At 32.3% G+C, this 15135-nt stretch overlaps 1 protein-coding gene across 1 annotated transcript; it reads right to left on the reverse strand.

The window, feature by feature from the left end:
* Positions 1-4329: 4329 nt before the first annotated feature.
* On the reverse strand, positions 4330-14472 carry LOC133187316 (ADP-ribosylation factor 6). The gene is made up of 5 exons (XM_061322680.1): positions 14264-14472; positions 12170-12274; positions 10160-10263; positions 7937-8135; positions 4330-7059 (listed from the first exon to the last, which is right to left on the reverse strand). The coding sequence occupies exons 2-5, from the start codon at positions 12249-12251 to the stop codon at positions 6917-6919; spliced, it is 528 nt and encodes a 175-aa protein (XP_061178664.1). The 5' UTR covers positions 12252-12274; positions 14264-14472; the 3' UTR covers positions 4330-6916.
* Between the last annotated feature and the right edge of the window lie 663 nt (positions 14473-15135).

Below are 15135 nucleotides of genomic sequence, written 5' to 3' on the forward strand. Positions count from 1 at the left end.
AAATTCGGAGAATTTATGCCCCCCCCCCCTCCTTAAGCACATACGTTTATTTGAGATATTGTCCGGTTACTATTTGTAGCAATATTCTGTACAAGTTTCTGACCTTGACCTTTGACCCATTCACCTCAAAATTTCTTCTCAAGAACCACCTGGCCAGAAGAGGTGGAAGTTACTTGAACGCTTCATTACGTAATGTAGAGATTCAAATCATGACCCCCAGGTGTGAGGTGGGGCCACAATGGGCGTTCAAAGTTTTACATAGTGTGATAGTCGTGATTTAATTAATATTTTTTTCAGATACCAATAATAATCTTGATTTAAAATTTTAGTTTTATTCATCACATTTAACAAGTGAATACAGAGGAATACACATGTATTTAGATATATTTAAAGTCAAGAGAAATAATTCTTTGACCCGTGTCAATATTTATTATTTCATGACCTAATTAATATACAGTGTATAGTTATGTGGTTTTATGACAATATTAGATTCTGCTGTTACATTTGATATTCAATTTATTTAATTTTGATACCAGTCTTATTATCATCATCACATAATAAACAACATAACCATGCATAATAAAATCTTGTGTTAATTGCTCCCCCACTACAATAGGAATAACTAATAAAAACCTTCTCAAAATTGCATGATTAATCATACTGATATGGAACATCTTCAAGTAGCGTAGTTCCAAATTTTTTCAAATCGTGACCCCGGGGATAGGGTGGGGCCAAATAGGCTATCACAAAGTTTTACATTAGACATACTGATATGGAATCATCCTGAAGGTGTGTAGTTTAAAGTTTGTTCATAACATGACCCTTAGGGGTAGGATGGGGACACTCTGGTGAGCGTTATAGGCCATGGGTCTCTTGATTTATTCATCAAATCTATATGAAGGCTTCGCTATTGCATAATAATTACAATTGTATACAAACATAATCTTTAACTATCGGCAATTAACCAAGTGACCCTAAAATCAATGTGTCTTTCCAGTGTCCCCAGTAAAGTCAGTTGGAAGTCTGTTTACAAATATTCCATAGGCGCTCCCCATTAAGTTTGTAGATGACAAAAGGTCTACCTTCTATACTATAAAATCAATTGTTGATTTTATAGTATAGAGGGGTAGACCTATGTAGACTATCATTTTATCATCTACAAACTTGCATGGGGAGCGCTTATGAAATATTCGAGATATTACATCGCAGTATATAGCCATGTAATAATGTATAATCTCGTCCTTTGATCTTGAACTTTGACGGAGTCAACCCAGGCCTGGGGGTACCTCCTTGCCATCCTAAGAATGTATTGTCCACACACCATAAGTTTTCCTTTGAATTATTATTTGGAGAATCATGACAGTTCACAAAAGAATCCAAATCTGAGCACGTGAACTTCGACATAGGGCATACAAATATACACGAGGCCCATGGGTCACAACGCTCACCTAAGCCAATATGGCCCTGCCGTTCTTCATCAGCAGATTTTTTCCCCTACATTGTATACGAGGGGTTATCAAAAAGTTCGTGGACTAGCGTCATAAAATTAAAACCGCTTTAGGTACATCACTGAATTTTTACACATTTAGTTAGCATCATCTTTTCTATCTATAGAATAAAGTATAAATCATAATTTTTATTTTTTAATAAATTGTTAGTGTTTTTGTAAGCAAAGGTATGTCCAGGCGGCGCAACCTCTAATATGACGTTTTTTTCTACATGAGTGTAACTGAGAAAAACTCTTTAGATATGAGTATTTGTCATCAAAAAATCTCGTTAATTCAGGCATGTGGTACGACACATTTGTTCAGTAAAATTTGCAATTTTTACCCCATTCTGTAATTTCTATGAAATTTTATCGTAAATTTTATATGGAGTGTCCAAACAATTATGCGTTTGAAAATAACGTCAAAAAGGGGGAGGGGTTTCTTTTTCAAACACTCTATAGAGTTTCGCTCCTGGAAAAACTGGTATTGACCTAAGGAATGTTTAAACTGGCTACAGAAAAATAAAACATTCAGAGTACTTGTTTTTTAATGCCCAAAAAGATTCAGAGAGATGAAATATGCACAGTTAGTGTCGATTTGTAGTCAGGGTGTCAAAAGTCAGTCACGTCGAAAAGTGACGTTGCTCATGTGTGGAAGAAATTGAACTCCAACAAGCTAAGTATTCTGGCATAATCAAGTAAGGATCTTTCCCCATATAAAGATTCATTTACAATATTATATGCATTGAAAACAGCTGCTCATGACATTGTAAATTCATATAAATAAGACGGGTTTTTAAGTCCATGCTTAACTCCAGGTAATCTCATCAAGATAAGTGTATGAGGTAGAGAGAGCGGACATTAAGAAACAATGACGTTAAGCGGACGTCATGACACTAAACGGCGACAGCGCCGGGTGATCACATAACGTCTTTTTAATTTTAGAATTAAGCTAAAATTTTCAACATTTCTTAAACTTTTGTTGTTTTATGTTCCGCTTAAATTTTGTAGGCAAAGACTATATATTATTAATTTTATCGCGTCAGTCCACGAACTTTTTGATAACCCCTCGTATATTACTGTATAAAACTTTGAATCCCTGTTGTGACCCCATCCTACCTTCAGGTGTTATGATTTGAACAAACTCAAGGTATTCAATGTATAACAACCATTTTTTGTATCTAATAAGTGAATATCCGATTTTTTAATCATGGTAGTATTTTGAAAGTGTTATCAAACAAAAATATTTCACCAACTGAATTTACCAAATTTTGGTTATTGTACAATTAATTGTACCTTGAAGTTAACATTGAAGTATATGGGCATCACATGTGTTATTAAGATATTGTAAAAAGTAATTTGAATTTCATACAAATCTCTTGGTGAATATATGCATAAACTCTCTCTTTATTATAATATGAAATAAAATGAAACATTCACCAAAGATATTTTGAAAAAAAATAAAATTTTCTTCTTTTCATCAAGGCCAGATAACTCATCAAAAACTTTTAAGTTGCAAAATGACTGGCTTCTTACTTGTTATCTAGCAATGCATTTTTAACTACTGGTAGTTTAAGATTATTCAAAATCCCTTCATTATACATTAAATACCTTAAATCTAAACTGAGGATGCTTCCATATTCGTATAATTAATCATGGTTTTGCTGTTCTTGAGGAGATTTTTAAGGATGTCGCCCCACCCTATCCCCAGGGGTCTGACTTGAACAAACTTGAATCTACACTACCTGAGGATGGTTCCATATCAATATGACTAATCATGGCTTTTCTGTTCTTGAGAAGATTTTTAAAAATCCTTCCCATATACTTTTATGTAAAGTTTGATGCCCTATAATTCCCCACCCTACCCACATGGGTCATGATTTGAATAATCTTGAATCTACACTACCTGAGGATGCTTCCATATCAATATATTGAAAAGATTTTTCCTTTATAAAACTGATCCCCAATTGTGGCACTATCCTATCCCCGGGGTCATGATTTAAGAGAAAATTGAATCTACACTACCTCAGGATGTGATCAGAAAAGCAAACTTTAGCTTTCAGCTCAGGTGAGCTAAACGGGTATTACATGTAAATATGCTACTGTCTCAAAATTTTTTAACCTTCCTTATCAATCAATCGAAAAGTTCATCTGATAATAGTATAACATTAGTGTATTGAAATTCGTATAAATGGTTAATGGAATCTATCTTGACCTCTGATTAACTGACCCCCAACACTACAATTTTCTTAATTCCTCTTATCAAACTTGATCCTTTAGTAAAAAATCAATATAGAGACAAGTAATAATTCTGTTCATTATATTGTTTGTATATCTAGATATGTATTTTTACTACACTGTTTTATGGTTATGGGAATAAAGTTTGTTCTCATTTGTATCATTGATATCTATGATAATGTAAACAAGTTATTGCTTCATGAATTTTGAAGTTATGTTGTCAGGTACAACCATTAAAGCAGGATACACAAATTTGATGTTTTTTTTCAAATATATACATGTATATGAATACAAGGGGATTTTCAGTTATCAAATTTCTATGTAAAGTTAAGTAACAAAAAATAACCTTGGACCCTCACAAGGAAACCCAGACCCCTTGTAAAGAGTAAGGAAAGTTATATATCTAAAGAAAATTGACTGCTAAAGAATCTAATCCCCCCTTCTTTTTATGAGGTTTGCATAAGTTGTTAAAATTTTTCTGTTTTAGGCTGTCAAAAAATATTCCTCGTCTGATATTTGTTTGAGTTTGTGTTGACTCCTCTTGGATCCACACATGGGAGTCTCTCCTTCCCTCTAAAGCAAAAAAAAAAAAAAAAATACACAGATAGAGTAACAATGTTTTATTGTCTGGTATAAAATCATCAACATCTGTAGCAAATGAACCGCTTCCAGACAATTTCGCATTTGCACTAAGTAAGCAGTTAAATTTGAAACCAAAATATTTCTAGAACTGGACAGGGAACATAATTTGACATAGATATTATACAAGTATGTTGGTTAAGGACAATATACATAACAAAATATGACCTCATTTACCTTACAAAGAAAAGAAAATATACAATTAATATCATGCTCACAATTAATTGGAAAGGAAAATTAGTAGCATTCATGTATCATTTGACATCTCTCATTCATTTTTTTAACACAGTAGGAAAACTGATACAACCTACCCTACATGGGAACTACATTAATGATACATTAATAAAGATGTACATCTTTTTCTTTCAAATTTGTAGATTTATATTTAGTATGAAAGCCATGTCATAAACAGTACCACATACTGCTCTTAGAAACTGAAATCCCTCCAATTTTCATTTATTACACATTTTGACTATTTTTTTTTTGGAGATATAATTTGTTAACCTTTCCTAACTAAGGCAATATTTAATAAATTATCTAGGATAATATTGCACAAAAGAAAGCTATATTATTATTATTACTAGTAATAATAACATTACAAATACATTTAATTAAGTTTCAGTACTTTTTCCTTCCACATTCAACAGAAATTTCTCAAACAAAGAGAAACAACTCCAGTAGTTCACAAGCATTTGCCCCAGGCTATATGAAATTTAACATCAAATTTATCTGACGTAGATTGTTGTATTAACCACCTATTTAAAAAATCATCAACATTTTACCAAAAAAAAAAAAAGCTTTATAATAATCTGTTAATTTGCCAATGCCTAATTAATCTTTGAGCCCAATATTTTTGAACAATTGTCAAAAACAGAAATACAAGTGTCAGACAATTTTTTTTCAAGGAAATCTTTTCAGTACTTCTACAGCTCACATATTTTCAACATTTTCTGCATACACTATTAAGAACATTTAGTGATACTAAATACTATTAAATAAGCCAAGCTAAGTCTTTGTACATGTTTCGGACTTATCTGATACGGAGACTTGCTAAGTCCTTAAGCCTTACAATAACTTTACAAAGACAAAACAAAAATGATGCAATGCAAATCAAAATTGTTTTTTGGAATGTCTAAAAGAAAAATCAATTTCATATTTTCATACAAGTATTTCAATACAAACTGTATGTACAATGTACATGTAAGTTAAGTGGAAAATCTACAGTGTATTCAAAATTTCTTTTTCCTTGCACATGTATTGAAACAGAGAACATTGAACTATTCTCATAAGAAATTTGAACAATTGCATGTTAAAACCTATCCAGGTAGTGTCTTCTTTCAAGATTCATGTCTACTTGTTCATTATCAGGAAAATGAAACTTACAATTATCCTCATTCACAGCACTTTTCCAATGATTAAACTACATTTAAATGATGTGCATAAGACCAATCTCACTGATAATTCAGTAATTAAATAATATCATTCAGTGAATTCATAACAAAGAAAAAAAAAGTAAGATTTCCTACAAATCTGTTGTTAATAAGCTAGTTACATAGTGGTCAATGCAGTAAGTTAAAAGGAAAATCTGACTACATATGGTCTAATGAAAGCATTACAAGGAATATAATTATACAAGCAATACCATTTGAAATAAGCACCACAGAACAAAGAAAGAAACACGGAAGTGTAAAAAGATAAGGTTGTATTGATATTTTTCTGTTTAAAAAAATACAAAAAAGCTATTCACTGCTTAAATCATAAAGCAGCTCATTTTTCACTGATAGTTGAGAGTTAAAAGAAGTTGATAAATGTATAAAAAAAATAACTTTCTTCACACAAGAAATAAAATCAACTGGGCATAAAATATCTATCAATAATCAAGCATACAAAGCATTCAAGGTTGTGCAAACTAGGCCATCCATAAAGTCCTCTCTTTATACAGTTGAAAAGCACTGGTGAAATTGAAATAAAGTGATCATTTTATATCAAATGAAGATCTTTATAACCTTGTGCCTGATCACACACAGGAGATGAAAAAGAACTTCCTTAAGTTTTCCTTGAAATGAATGAATTCCATATTACTCCAATAAAAAAAAAACAATATGATTTTCATATACAGAAGAAGAAAAAAAAACCTTATCACTTTCTCCATCCAATTACATTCCACCAATAATAAACAAACATCATTATAGATACATAGGTTGACAATGACCAGCAGACTAATCAGCAACAATCAGACAAAAGGAAAATAAACATATACAATGTTGGTATACTATATGGCCTGGAAGCTGGTTTATTTGCAGATCTGTGTTGAAGCTGTAAAATACCCATGCCTTTTGATCACTTAAAATCCCTCCCTTCCTTTCACTCATCTCTCAAGGTGTCTTTTAAGTCAAGGAGGACACTGGGCCTGCTGACCTTCAGTTTTTTTTCTGTTTTCTTCAGTTTTCTGACTAAGTATTTCCTGCAGATTGTTACACTGCCACAGACGTTGAAAGTGAATCATTTAATGTATACAATAGGATAGACAATGACTTAAGAGTAATCAGCAGGTCAAGATTTATGGTTTGATGTTAGCCAGGTCAAGCCCTCATACAGTCCGTCTCCTGACGTCGCACATGCTGGTTGTACATACCAGTTTCTGTCCCTTAGTCTTGTTAAACTTAATTTCTCCTGAATTTCATGTGGTTTCATTGCTGTCAAGAGAAAGAAAACACTTCATTACAAATTTATATACATGTGTATGAAAAAAATAAATTTAAAAAAAATCTGATTTAAATTAAAGTACACCTGCATATTTACAGACCTGCCTACCCCAAATGGTTGCTATTTGTTCATCAGCAAGATTTGATTATTGTGCAGAAGATTTTAACTTTCAATGCAGAAAATTCTAGTGAGTTAACTAAGAACAAATTTGGTATACTCGCAGAAGACATGCCTTAAAATATTTCCATAGCTACCCTGTCAATTTCTTTCTTGAAATTTGTGCACATCTATTTGGGCATCTACTCTTGTAAATGTCTGAAAATCCTTTGACAGGTAACTATCACTCAAGTGTCTGTACTGCTCAAGCTCTATTGAATTAGTAATAATTTAAGAGCCAAAAATGGTGGATATTGGGAGATTTGTCATTCAAATTGTAGATCGTATTAGGCATGTTAGGGGGACAAAAATCGTAAAAATTCGGGGGAAAAATCAGGAGAGCAGGCAGGCCTGATATTATCAATCAACATAATATTTGCTTCTTGCATTCAGATGTGTAAGCATTTTTACAGTTTGTGAAAGGGAAATTAGTAACAACTAACAACAGCAATAAAACAAAATTATCAACATAATTAACTTTCTTTGCAAAGAAACTGAATATATGTAATTTCTCAGACTGATGTATGGGGGAAAAAAAGTAATATTGATCAAAGTTTATAACTTTTTAAAAAATATATGTTGTAGGATTGCTATATTTCTTTTCAAGATTAAAATTCAGTCAGGTGTGCTAACCTAAACATGGGTATATAAATACAATAATTAAACATAAGCACACAATAAGGCAGCATAACAAAACCTGTTTCAACTTACAATCAGGTAAGTCCTGCTTGTTAGCGAACACAAGGATGATGGCATCACGCATCTCCCTGTCGTTAATTATACGATGAAGTTCCTGTCTTGCTTCATCGATTCTGTCACGGTCTGCACTGTCCACTACAAATATAAGGCCCTGCGTACCAGTGTAGTAATGTCGCCATAATGGACGAATCTTGTCCTGTCCCCCAACATCCTATAAAAAGTAAATACTGGATCAGTCATGCCTTTCTCCAGATCAATTTCTAAAATATATGTGGCAAGTTGGTTATTTTTCAGTGTGCAAATCACACAAATCTTACATACACCTTTCAAAGGAAATACATGTTTAGCTATTAATGATGAACAAAAGATTGACAGATAGAAAATACTGCTTCAAACTGAATTAAATTCTTTTACTACATGTATTATCCACTCAATTATATTACGGGCATACTTTCTGGCAACCCTTTATTTAAATCTTTTTTTTGTGTAAAATAAAAAAGAAAGCAAAAAAAAAAAAACCTGGTAACTGAGCCTTGAAAATGACTTTAAATTTATCAAATCTCATTTGATGGGCCTATTTTCTGAAATTATGTATGCTCATGATGGTAAAAACTACTAGTAATCTACGTGTACCACTGCCAGATTTGAGATAAGGTGGCAATCCCATGTAGAAGATGATTGTCTATTGCCCTTCCTATCTATCTGTGGTATTTAATAATGGCAATCTGCACCAGGGCGTTGTTACACCCTAATCTTCTGACCCTAGTACACCATCAACATTACTGCCTGCAGATCTATCCTTCTAGTAATGTCAAACTTCCTTGTCTGTTTAGATTTTACCTTTCAAGGTGGGCTACTTAATGTATTCTTATCTGCATTATCACTGATTATATTTTAATACATAAAATAAACTTATATTGATTGACCTACATTTGTATATGAAGTTAAAAATACAATTTACAACATGCAGCACTGGTCCATGATTCATGAATTGTGTGAAATATAATAAATTTAGCAATTCTAAATAGTTCCTGGAAGTGTAAAAGTATAATAGTTAAATACAAATAAAACTATCAAACAGGAAATGATGTCCTATATCATGCTAGAGTTACAATGCTCTCTCTGCTCTTGTATACGACTTCCTTCAGTGTATGCTGTAATTGGAGGAAATGCTGAAGGATAATGCAGGAAAAACAAAAGTACTGAAAACTCTCTCAAGTCACTGCAGAATCAGAACAATGGAGGAAAGTTAAAACTAAAGCAATACAACATTGAGGGTATAACTGATGGAGTCAATTATTGCAATTTATTTAATAAGGATAAGTAAGTAGGGTCAGAAGTATGTACTGTAGATGTGTCTGACAGATAATGTTTCCACACACCTAATTTGTCTACATTTTTGTATATGACCTTTGCATTCTACACAGGACCTTGCATTGACACAACCATGTTTTCATAAGATCCTTTGAACTTCATTATGAAATCTTAACCTGCTCTCCAAAAATCTTAATATTCTACAGCCCTTATAATACGCTGGTGCAGGAAAACTAGAATGTTTCAATACAGTATAATTTTGAAATCATAATTTTCATCATCTTTATTGATATGTCAAATCCATTGCCAATTCATCTACCTAAAATGTATATTCATTTGTACCAAGTGTTAGTGGGTTTGGAACATGATGACTCTGTGTGTTTATTTGATCATACAAGAGGAGTCCATTTACAGTACAACATAACTATTATTAGCTACAACTGTGACTCATAACTATATATATATATATATATATATATATATATATATATATATATATATATATATATATATATATAGTTATATATATATATAGTTAATCAAGCTTCAGCTGAAAAGGGGAAAGTAATTTAGTCATCACTATCAAAATGACTCATACTTTTAAGAAATAAATCCACTGAGTATTGTATTTAAAAGAAATAATATCACATACTAAGATTTTACTTAAAAAAAGATTGTACTTAAAAAAAGAAGAAGATAAATACATGTACGACACAGGGTTTCAGTTTAGCAAGTTATCATCAGTACTCATATCTCTTACAGAAGTTAAAGTATATGTTACTTTAACATTTTTAAAAAAGGGAAGGAGTAAAAATTAGCATGGAAAGGCTACAAAAAAGGACCATTACTTCCTGCATGTACACTAATTTACTCACAACATCAAACTCAATCGTTAATTTTTTTCCAGTTCTCTCTACTTACCCAGACACTGAATTTAACATTTTTATAAGTGACAGTCTCCACATTAAATCCTACAGTTGGAATAGTGGTCACAGACTGGCCCAGTTTCAATTTGTAAAGTATAGCTAGTTAGTGTTAAGGAAACAAACCACTGGTATGTGTTTTATTCTAAGTAGTGCTTCACTCAAGTAGAAAATATTTTACATATCAAAGGACCTCAGGCTCTTCTCATCACCAACCAGGGATTTTTTTCTTGTAGTGTGATTCAGTGTTCACTACTCAGACACATGCATCTTTTTAAAGTTACAACAAAATACCTACTCTAAGTTTGCCCCCATGGTGAGAGTGGAAAGAGGTTTCTCATAACTGTTTTCTAACATAGTAACTGGAAATCAACCTTTGAATTGATCCACCTTGCAATAAGAATTAGCCTTGAACCAAGTGTTTCTACCTCATGCAAGTTTGTCACTTTCATTATTTTCACTTGAAGATCACTCACTTCCAATCCTAACTTACCTGGAATGCTACTTGAACATGCTGAATTATCTAGTTAAAATTTATTTTCCAGATCAAAGCCCATCACTAAATCTGGGTCACTAAGTGTAATGCCTTTTGATTATTTATGCATTCAATTCAATTAACATATCAAATGGAACTAATTTCAAATTGTAACTATATAAATTACCTTCTGATAGTCAACCGAGATTTTCAAGCAGTACAATGTACTGGACAATGCAAATAAAAGTTTATTGATACAACTAAAAATACTGTATGTGTAAAGCAGGCTTTATATTTTAGCGATTTTGGTGCAGATGACATGGCACTGATTTATGATTACAGCAAAAAAAAAGAATGCAGTAGCCATGCTTTAAACATCTACCATTTTGAACAGCTATCCTGACTCTATTGCGCAATTCAAATGCTGCATTTGTTTCAATGTTTTCCATATAGTCAGTATTAATTTTTTCTTCATTTAATTTTGTTTAACTTATTTTTAATGTTACAAATTCCTTATTCATTCAATAGGAACATGTCAGGGTATGGTTCATCTTGACAGTGTATTAGTTATGTTAGGCTAGTAATTACATAATTTACTTCCTCTGGATATTCATTATCATGGGGCAATATTGAATAAAGATAATTTTAGTGCATTTCTAATTAAACATGTGTGTCTAAATGAGATAATTATAATAAAACACCAAGAATGCTGATTTATCCATATAATTAGCAAGTTTATTAAATTGCATCTATAAATCCATTGAATTCCAATCCATGTTTTATTGCTTCCTAACTTACACTCACTGGCCACTGGAGCATTACCAGTGTTAATGTGGTCAATTCTGGCCAGGTGGATAAGTCAATAAATTCTTAATAATTATTGATAAGCTGTTAAAGCATTTCAATAAAATAATTCTTTTTACTTGATGTAATATTGTAAATAACAGTCAATACTTCATAACAATGCCTGTTACGAATGGCATTTTCTTTTCATGCTGCCCTTATTCAAGATTACCGTATATACTCGCATATAAGCTGGTCCGCCTATAAGTCGGTTGTATTTTTTAAGCTTATATTAAAAGGCTTGACCGTCTAAAATTCAATCTTTTTATGACTCACCTATAAGTCGGACAAAAAGTTCTGAACCAAAGTTTAACTCCCAAAACACCGACTTATAGGCAAGTATATACAGTACGCAAATTACTTTGTACCTGGTGATTGTACTGAAATTTGAACACCTTAATTTATGTACACATACAGTAATAGATACATGTATCTCCAACATGAAAAGTTTGAATCATTAATTTAAGACTTTTTAACCTTAATTTTTGTTTCTCGCGGGGAGTTTTTTTATGGTCAAAACAATACAATATTGTATATTTTAAAAGAATATATTATATAATTGAAAAATAATTCCTTTTGTGTAGAGCTTTGCCTGGGTTATGAAAAAATTAATTGGATACCATAGGTGGCATGTAGGCATATGCGTAAATGGATATCACAAAATTGCACAAATAAACATAAAAAGGATACTGGTTTTGCCTGCTGCATCTAGACCTAGCATCAAAATCCTCATCTCCTTGTTCCCAAAAATCTTAGAAAGTAGCTTCCCCATCTTGTTTTAGCAGATTTTGGCATCTGAAAAAGAGGAAGCATTGATATCAAAAATATAATCAAAACATCAAAAAAGAAAGAAAAATTCCACAAATGTCAAGATAACAATGGCTTAATAAAGACATTAAAAATAAATTGTGTGCAGCCTCACAAACCTGATAAATATTGCACAGGTTATGCCGTCACATGTTTATAATTATTGATATATGTGAATGATGTATAAATAGACAATATGTTTATCCTTTAAATCATACATATAAATAGATTACAGTTTTCAATACAGCAACCTGATGTTATATATTCATAATCACAGAAACTTTAACTTGCAGTATGATGGCAGATCTGGATATATTATATAATGTAAACTTTGATACATCTATCATCTGTAGCAGTTACTGTAGTAAAAAAGGGGGTGGGAGCTCGGGCAAGGGTTAATCTCTCCGGCAGCCTTGGGCAATAGTTTGCACACCGGTTTAACAGATCAGCCGTTATCCTCAACCCCAGCTAACAACTGAATAATGTTGTCCCAGCCCTAGATACAATGTATGTATTACATGACCAGGGCATATTCTGTATGATAAAATTTTTCACCACAAAAAAAAAAATATTCTGAGCTGAAAGAATATTATTTAGTGTAAGTTTCATTATTTTGAAACAATGTAGATGCAAAGTACTCTAAGTTTAAGATGACTTTAAACAAATGAAATTATGTATTATCACACCCACGACACAAGTTATGTAAATAATGAATACAACTTGTGGTAAGGACATGAATGCTTCACATTCATAACACGACAGGGTTCAATCAGAAACATTCATGACTGTATATATGGGTGAATATTCCACTTTCATTTTACACTGATTCAAAGTATTTTAAATTGATTTAAAAAAAAAAAAAAATGAAGCTATGCAGTCACATCTTACTTGCAATATGAACATTAATGCTTTAGTTCATGACACTAAGTGGTCCGTAAGAATGGAAATAACAGTAGGGCTAGGACGATATATTAAGATATTGATTCGAAGAAATATCGAAATATTGCCAAAAAATCTGACTTATGTTTTTCTTTGTTTACTTAACATTTTGGGTTTAATATATAATGTAAATATGCCAAATATCTGTATAAATATGAAACACATATAATAATTAAAACCACATGTGCAAAATAATTTTGTTTTACAACAGATATACAACTTCTTTGAATAAATTATTCTTGTTTCTGAAGAAATCTTTTGTCCATTTCAATACAAAAAAAAGATTTTATAAATCAACTCAACGTATCATGATACATATTGTATCGTGGCTCAAATATCATGATATGTATCAATATAGAAAAAGTTGTATCATCCCAGCCCTAAATAACATGGGATATTAAAAAAGTAGGAGTTCTGGGAACCCCCTCCTAACAGGGGTTGAGTGGGAATACCAGAATAACAGGGGGATTAGTTCATATAGGCGGGGAAATTCTCGTCCCCGGGGTTTTACAGACAACCCCAATCACGAATGCCTTACGAAGCACACTGCTCTTCGAAGCATGTACAATCGTAGAAAAGACACTCTATCTAAGATTTCACTATATTAGTTTATTTATTTAGCACTGAGCAGTCCTTTCAGCTGACTGCTAGACAGTAGACTGGCCAATGTGTAAAGAATATCTGCACAAAATAGTTTTACATCATAACACGAGGGAAAAATATAATGAAAAAAACTGAAATATTTGTCGATGTCAACCAGATGGATGGTGGACAAATATCTGAATATAATTATTTATAATTACAGGACTTTCAATGAACAGGAAACTTAAAACCTGCTCAACAGGCTGAAGTGAAGCGAGTGTAAAAACAGAAAAAATCTTTCTCAACCCAGTATTATTTGAAAAATAATCTTTTCTCTGCAGAATAGTCAGTTGGAAGTTTATTCATCCACTGACAATAATTTAAATGGTCTTTTTTACTACACAAGACACGTAGGGGCGGTGTGAAAACAAATATTCATAAAACAGGCACACCTACCTAGTATATAAACAGACAGGTTTTTGGCCAACTGAACGATCCAAGTTGGTCTTTGATATACTAATTAAATTAAACAGAATATACGTTGTTACAATAAACTAATTTTGACATTTATATCGATTTACAATTTGTTGAAATCGCTCGAAAATTACATCTTGTTTCCACACTTCTCGGCATCTTTGAAGCTATGGCGGTGACCTTAACCGATTCCGCAATATGGCGGACAAAATAGTCCACATGTCTTTTCAAAATACGATAGTGATACAAAATTACGATAGCATACTACTGATAAAATCATTTTCTCACATGTAGCGTTAAATAAAAACAAATAATATTTTCTTTTCAACTACATCCTGTTGGAAAATGTGCCGGCTTGCGGATTAATTTTGGATCTCGCGTTATGACGACATGCCTGAGATTATCATCTACAGTTAAAATTAGCGCGCGTTTTAAAAAAAAAATTCTAGAAAGAAAAATCCCGATATATAGGGTCATCTAGTACTAAATCTAAAATTGTTGAGTGCTGTCATAATTTCCACTTCGCCTTTTTAAGTGATCACGAGAGACATATGCGATTAAGAATAATATATCGGGGATATTCTCATTTTTGTTCCCTGCTAGCTGCTTTCAATGAAAGTGCGTCATTCGTGCCCTGAAAATTCTAGTTTTGGAGCGAACACAGCAGAATTAGTGTTAATCTGTGATTTTTTCCCCCAGGGAGATGTGCACGATGCAGCATTTTTGAGGGAGGGGTCTTAAGGTAGAATACTTATTATTTTGAGGCCTTTGCACCTTCCCCCCCTTTTTTCAAGGGGGGGGGGTATTTTTCCATGCAAATCATATGCGGTTAAAAAAGTATAATGAAAGAAAGT

The sequence above is a fragment of the Saccostrea echinata genome, unplaced genomic scaffold (assembly GCF_033153115.1).
Source record: "Saccostrea echinata isolate AGI-Se365-2 ecotype Australia unplaced genomic scaffold, CSIRO_AGI_Sech_v1 ptg000001l, whole genome shotgun sequence".
NCBI classification, from domain to species: Eukaryota; Metazoa; Mollusca; class Bivalvia; order Ostreida; family Ostreidae; genus Saccostrea; species Saccostrea echinata.

What these genes read in the sequence shown, in the direction of transcription:
- LOC133187316 (XM_061322680.1), bottom strand. Translation starts at nt 12,251, where the DNA reads ATGGGGAAGCTACTTTCTAAGATTTTTGGGAACAAGGAGATGAGGATT. An exon ending in ATGTTAAATTCAGTGTCTGG is followed by an intron (nt 8,136 to 10,159) that starts GTAAGTAGAGAG and finishes TACTTTTTATAG; the next exon opens with GATGTTGGGGGACAGGACAA. An exon ending in CAAGCAGGACTTACCTGATT is followed by an intron (nt 7,060 to 7,936) that starts GTAAGTTGAAAC and finishes TTCTCTTGACAG; the next exon opens with CAATGAAACCACATGAAATT.